Source organism: Trachymyrmex cornetzi, unplaced genomic scaffold (assembly GCF_001594075.2).
Source record: "Trachymyrmex cornetzi isolate Tcor2-1 unplaced genomic scaffold, Tcor1.1 scaffold147, whole genome shotgun sequence".
NCBI lineage: Eukaryota > Metazoa > Arthropoda > Insecta > Hymenoptera > Formicidae > Trachymyrmex > Trachymyrmex cornetzi.
Genome location: NW_017296059.1, coordinates 5,594,975 through 5,601,860, shown reverse-complemented (window position 1 = coordinate 5,601,860; position 6,886 = coordinate 5,594,975). Strand labels below are relative to the sequence as shown.

General features: G+C 34.7%; 2 protein-coding genes across 3 annotated transcripts in view; one reads left to right on the top strand and one right to left on the bottom strand.

The window, feature by feature from the left end:
* LOC108757659 (dual specificity protein kinase splB) lies at window positions 1-2,326 on the bottom strand. 2 transcript variants are annotated; one of them, XM_018502146.1, is made up of 3 exons: window positions 2,010-2,326; window positions 539-1,908; window positions 329-437 (listed from the first exon to the last, which is right to left on the bottom strand). In XM_018502146.1, exons 1-3 carry the CDS (start codon window positions 2,065-2,067, stop codon window positions 414-416), a joined length of 1,452 nt encoding a protein of 483 aa, XP_018357648.1. In that variant the 5' UTR covers window positions 2,068-2,326; the 3' UTR covers window positions 329-413. The 2 variants fall into 2 exon arrangements, with proteins under 2 accessions (XP_018357647.1, XP_018357648.1); XM_018502145.1 differs by having other exon boundaries at window positions 1-1,908.
* A 958-nt stretch (window positions 2,327-3,284) lies between these two features.
* Window positions 3,285-6,886, top strand: part of LOC108757609 (poly(A)-specific ribonuclease PARN) — a 6,105-nt gene continuing 2,503 nt past the window's right edge. Inside the window, exons 1-10 of the mRNA XM_018502069.1 lie at window positions 3,285-3,392; window positions 3,466-3,679; window positions 3,912-4,184; window positions 4,328-4,610; window positions 4,823-4,944; window positions 5,186-5,412; window positions 5,658-5,727; window positions 5,849-5,904; window positions 5,995-6,081; window positions 6,216-6,408. Coding sequence (XP_018357571.1) covers window positions 3,374-3,392; window positions 3,466-3,679; window positions 3,912-4,184; window positions 4,328-4,610; window positions 4,823-4,944; window positions 5,186-5,412; window positions 5,658-5,727; window positions 5,849-5,904; window positions 5,995-6,081; window positions 6,216-6,408 — 1,544 coding nt within the window. The 5' untranslated portion in view covers window positions 3,285-3,373. The remainder of the gene's footprint in view (window positions 3,393-3,465; window positions 3,680-3,911; window positions 4,185-4,327; window positions 4,611-4,822; window positions 4,945-5,185; window positions 5,413-5,657; window positions 5,728-5,848; window positions 5,905-5,994; window positions 6,082-6,215; window positions 6,409-6,886) is intronic.

The following is a 6,886-nucleotide window of genomic DNA, read 5'->3' as shown; positions in this document are numbered from 1 at the left end:
TTATACTTGTACGTATAATTATAAATATATTTGCGCAACTTCTTTAAAACGTTCTACAATATAACAATGATTACAATAAGATAATAATAACGACGATCACAGAGAGACGGTCTTTTGTCGTTGGAAGTACAACATTCATTTGTTTCGACGTTTTGTCGATATTATACTCAGGAAATCACTTTCTCATAATAAGTACAATAAATGTAAGGCACCTACAGTTTCACCTATTGATATTATTTGTAATTTTCGTGAAGTGTAACTTTCTTCTCGCCTCGAGCCTCGCTACGGCTTGCAACCTCTTTCTTTCGATCTCTTCCGCGGTACATCGTGTTGTCGGTTGTGAACCAGGTTTTTTTGCCGTTTCCCGTGTATCATTTTTCATATTACCGGTAGAATGATGCTTAACGAAATGATTACCATCGCTTTTTACCACGCACCTGTTAACATCGGACCCACGCATTCGATTCACGCTATGCATTAACGAAATTGGCTTATTCTCAGCCTTACAATCATTTGTAACAATCGGTTGTGTACTTACGGAGGCACGCGAGCCTTTAGCACTCGCGTTCCGATTAACAGGTTGCTCCGACAAGCTCTTAGTTTTAAAGAATTTTCTATTCTGTAAGTAGTTAGCGTTAGACGTTTCAGGCTTTGTCATAGGTTTAAATGAGTCGGCGGATTTGACTTCTGACTTTAACGGCGCATTAGTCAAATGCTTATAATTGGCTTGGACTTTCGTGCTATCGTTTTTATGAATTGAGGATACATCAGATTTCGGAAGTAATTTCTCTTCCTCAACGCACGACACTAACCAATCGTCAAAAGAATCGTTATAAAAATCAAACAAGTCTACCGTATTATTTTTTGACAATTTTTTGTTATCACATGACTTTCTAGCAAAGGAACGTATTGTATTATTATTATTATTTGGACATGGTTTATACGTATCTTTACTGTTCTGCACTGCAGAATGTATACTAGAGTTTGCATCTCGTCTCAGTGACAACTTTGAGTATGTCTTTAATGAACTATTGTCGCATAAGTGAACACTTAATGCATTTTTACAATTCTCACTGGAACTAGACTGTACAGATATTGTCTTATTGGATACGTCATTTTTGCATGAATCTTCTTTTTTGATCTCCAATTGAGTAGAATTCCCTCTTTCCAGCAAATTGAATTTCTCCTCTATCTCTTGAGTGCACCTGATTATATCGTCATCTACAGAATCATCAAATAAATCGTCATAAGCTCCGCTAGTTTCCTTTTTACTGGTGTTATCATTTGTTCCTCCGACGCTATTGTTTCTCTGTTCGTTACCGTTACTGCGTTTTTCGATGCTATTCTGTATGTCATCTTGAACATTTGACGTTTCTTCCTTGTCGCTTATGTTCGTTAACATTGGCACTTCTTTCTTTTCGACACAATCATTCGAATGATTATTGTCATTTTGCTTTATAATTCTCATTCTTTCGTTCAATGCTTGCAGCTCAGCTGCAAATTGTCCAATGTTTTCTATGTTTTCCATCTTAATAGTTTTTCTCTTGAGTGGCTTGTATAACAAAGGCGAGTTTGAAATCCTCTTCCTTTGAAACAGCTTAGTACCCTTGGGAGTTTCGCAGTGGACATTACGTTTCTTGCTGCTGTTCTCAGGAGTCCTGCTCATAGAACTTTGCCAATCCCATGCAACCTCGTTACCACCTTCCTGAGTGAACGTAGGCAAGATCGGGCTTGGAGAATAATCAAAATCCGGAGAGTCTTCCTTATCTACGTTTGTGTTTCGTTTCTTCGTTATTGGCGTGCTGTAGCCAGAAGTCGACTGTTGTTGGCAACTTTGAGGAGAGTCAATCTTCTTGTCATTCCTCTTATTTACCTTGTCGCTCGTTGTCATTGTCACATTATCCACACCTATACATAACACATGCACTCTTATTATAACGCTTATTATTACCTTAATAGCAGCAAAAAGAAGATAGTTAAAGTAATTAAACAGAATTAACTATAGCTACCTCTTTTCGCACTTGAATGCGATCTTTTGCCATTTCCAAATTTTGCACATCTCATCATTTCACAGTTTGTTTATAATTTTTTAATTCTCTATAATTCTGTATCTTTTTACGATAATAGAGCTTCCGATATTGGACGGTCAATCCTAACCTAACTCATAGACCGGCAAAGATTACGGAGTGCTCAAACTAAAAAGTTTCCTTATAGATCTTGATAAACATCAATTCGACAGTACTCGAATTTACTCGAAGAAGCGTTCATTGAGTTTCCAAGTTTTCCAAGTAAAAATCAATATAACGTTAAATAAGCCAATATAAACAATCACAAATACTAAGTTTGTTTGAACGAGTCTTAAAGTCTTAACTAATATAGAGACTAAACATAACCATGTTTTAAAGGAAACTGTTCGCTACGCCTCTGTGTACAAAACGTGCAACTATAAGGTCTCACATCTATTTTGCGACGCTGTCGATAAATTGTAATGCTTTACTTTCTCTCTTTACAACTAGAGAGTCTCAAAGGGGGAAATGCTGGATTTACACTGCATCCGATTTTTGTATCATCGGAATCCTGTTTTCTGATTGGTTGCAGAGCGTCGTACGATGAAAATCGGATGCAATGTGAATCTAGCAAAAGAGTGGCAAATTGCATCACGTGAATGCCCAATCACGTGACCAGTTTTCTCCAATCTCTTCCGTGCTTCTGGAGCTATGATGCCCATGTCCAATCAGAGGAGACGATCGTGATGCAATTTGCCAGTCTTTCTCTGACCGCGTTCCAAACTTGACTGTCTGAAAATCTATAGTGCACGTAACGTAAACTGTAGCATTTTCAATGCTGGCAGTAAATTTGGAATACAGCCCCTGTGAGGCTTTTTAGTCGGCAGGCTTCTATCCTGGGGGTCGATTGTGTATCTCGAAACGAGGTGAAAATTACAAAAGTGAGCAAATTTACTAGAATATTCAAAATTTAATTGGTCAATAACTAGTGAATTTACTCACTTTTGTAATTTTCTTCTCATTTCAAGATACACAATCGATTCCCTGAGGATTTAATACCGACACGAACCACATCTACTTTCGATGATACGATTTTATCGACAGTGACAAAAAATGTATGTAGTCAGTGATGATAAGCGACGCGCAGATGTGTTACCCGCCGGAAATATCCGTAGCTACGTTACGTAGTTCAATGTACAGATTTTGTGCACATAGAGGCGCCAGTAAGGGATTCCATCTGATTCTATTCAACGCGGGCAGTTTACTGCGTCTGTTCCCACGTCATCGTGATCATATGTGTACATTAAACATCCGCGTTGATCCGCGTAAGCGACGCGAGTGGACTCGAGGGTAACAATTGGAAAACAATGGAGGTGACGAGCTCAAGTGAGTTCAGATAAATAGTAAAGGTGATACTACACTCGTTCAACTTTCTGTAATTTAACATGACCTTGGTTAGACTTTCAGGACGTGCTGAACGAATTGGACAGTGTCTTAAAAGATGCTACGTTTCTTAGTATTGACGGCGAGTTCACCGGTCTTATTACAGGTCCAGATGGAAGCCAATTTGACACGCCGGCTCAATATTATTCCAAGATCCGAACGGGATCGATGAACTTTCTGCTGATGCAGTTTGGTCTGTCCGTCTTCACACATAACCCAGATACACATAAGTGAGATATTATTAATTTTGTGTCTGATGCCATTCCTATCATTAACTTTAATCTTGATTTAGTTTATTCTATCCTTTCTTAGAACTAGAAGATAGAAAGAAAATTAAACTAAGATTAAAATTAATCTACATTAGTGGAAATGGACATTACTGATTTAACTGAAGTGAACAAGCATTTTCAAAAGTAATGAAATTACATAAATGTAAAAAATGATAGGGCTTATCTGTTCCAGATATTCACAGCGTTCTTATAACTTCTATGTGTTTCCTAAACCGATAAATCGCCAGGTTACAGACACTAGATTCATGTGCCAGTCATCGTCTATAATATTTCTAGCAAATAAAGACTTTGACTTCAATAAGCTATTCAAGCATGGCATACCTTATCTCGCTGCCAGCGACGAGGAGAAGCTTGTCAAACGCTTGGAGGAGAAACGGAAAATGAAAGAGGAGAACTACACAATTCCAATAACGGATAATGACAAACCTCAAATAGAAGAAATATGGTAAATCTGCGTCTTTTTGGTTTACCATTTTCTTTAATTTAGCAAGATAAAGTTACGAGAAAAGCATGACCTCAAAGAGACTTGAGAGCTGTCTAAAAATTTTGATTGTATATCAGAAAATCTATAGTGTATATAAATTTCAGTTCTAGAATAGAGAATTTTCTTGCCTCAGATGCAAAAGAGTTAATGATAGACCACTGTAATGGTTTTATGAGAAGACTGGTGTATCAGGAGGCACGGATCAGATGGCCTAACAAAATAATAGTTGAAAACAAAATGGAAAACGGCTGGCAATGTCTTTTGGTGCAGAGGGTAGGTACCAAACAGGAAGAGGAAGAAAGGGAAAATCAGAAGCGAGAAAAGGAAAAACTAGAAGTTAAACAAGCTGTAGGACTCAGTAATCTGCTGAAAAAGATTGTAGAGTCTGTAAGTTTTTAATTATACATTAATACTTTAGTGCAAATATAGTGAGCTCATAGTGAGTTTGTGATATAAATATCATCTTTTTCAAACTTTTTACAAGCAACGTTTTTTTAAATATTTTTTGTAATAGAGAGACAAGATATTGCTTCACTTATATATAATTTTTTGATTTATTTATAATTGTTTTTAAATATATCTTAATTTTCTTATTTCAGGAAAAAATAATAGTAGGTCATAATATGCTGTTAGATCTCTGTCATATTGTACATCAATTTTTTACATCTTTGCCAAAGGATTATTCAGAATTCAAGACTTTGCTTCATGGTTTGTTCCCTAAGTAAGGCGCAAATATTTTCATTGTTTCGTAAATATAATCATTTTATATCTTTTCATTCAAAACTTTTTAATTCTTTAATAAATCTCTTATAAATTGAAACATATATGGGATGAAGTTCAGAATTAAATCTAGAACCTGCTATGTGAATATTTATGTTTATAAGATTAGAATTTTCTTTGAATATTATTTGCTTTAATATTTGGAAATTGAAATTGTAAAAATTTACTTTCTTATATTTAAGTTTGTTAGATACGAAAGTCATCTGTCAATCGCAGCATTTTAAAGAGCTTGTGGGGTCGTCAAATTTGAACTTATTAATAGATGTTGTGAGCAAACCTCCTTTTTCCATTCCTGATATCGAGCCTGTAGAAGGACGTAGTTATTCGTTATCAAGAGAAAAATATCATGAGGCAGGATACGATGCATACATCACTGGTTTATGCTTTATTGCATTATCCAATTATCTTGGTCAGTAACAATATATCAGATACAAATATAATGATAGATAGTATTATTGCCGATATTGTTATTTATTTTGGAAGTAATTAGTTATAATAAAAATATGTATTTGATAGAGTAGATGTTTCTTTCTTATATTCATCGATATTTTTTATGTTGATTAATTATGTACATTGATGGATAAATTAAATTCGTGATTAATTATTTTACAATTTTTGCCAATAAAGTACATATTGAATTGTTGCTTATTTCAGGCAAATTACAACACATTGAAAATGCTACGGTATTAGCGAATTCACCATTACTTAATCCTTTTCTCAACAAGTGAGTATATTTTATATCAATAAAAAATAATATTTTATATTCCTATAAAATTTATACTTTTTATCTTTTTATTTTATTTATATATAATTATAATTATTTTATTAGTCATTTTTTTGTATAGAATTCCTGTACCAAGACTGAAAGATTTTCCATACATAAATTTGGTAGGAAAAGATCGTAAGTATATTTAGTGTCATTGAAAAATGATATTACAATATCATTGGAAAGTGGTGCATTACTTTCATTTAATAACACATCTTTTTCTAGCAAATCCTAGCAGAGAACACGTGTTTCATCTTACATTCCCCAAAGAATGGAAACACACGGATATCATTCAACTCTTTATTCCATTTGGCAAGTATGATATTATATCTAGAGTACAAAATGATAACTTCCTTTTTTTGTACAAATAAGACACGAATTGACGTAGATTACATAGAAGATATGCATGAAGGATATAATGAATTTCTTCCTCTCTTTGTTTACAGGAGGCGGATACATTTCATGGTTATCCGACACATCCGCGTACGTAGGCTTATATCGTCGTGATCAAGCCGGCATCGCAATGACAAGCTTGTCCAAGGAAACTGTATACAAAATACAGACATATACAGAACATCAAGCCACCTTGCAGGCCAGTGCCTCTCCTGAAGACCGCAAACGAAAATTATCACCAGCAAAGTAAGTTATTGTAGATTTTATTATGACATTTAGCGTAATTCCATTTACAGATGCTTCCACAAATGTTAAAGTTATAACTCTCAGATCTTCTACTAAATTTTTTACATATTTTTTAAATATTTCCTATCCATTATACATTCACAGGTAATTTTACTAATCGAAATTTATATTCTTACATAATTTTTGCTTCCGGACTAATAAAGCTAACTTTTTTTAATGTTTAGAGAAAATACAAAATTTTGTAAGAATTTTGTATTGCTCTTTTGCGATATGGATATATATGTTTACGTAACGCAATCTTGGAAATCATACGCGTTCATGTTCCAAAAATGAACGGTCTCTATCGCAATTTATTTTCTGCCGCGAGCTATCACGTTCGTGCGAGATGTATTAAACGCAAGGATGAATAACGCGTTATAGGTCCGCTATGATTTCCAAGATGATAAAGAGAGAGAAAGAGAGAGAGGGGGGGGGGGGG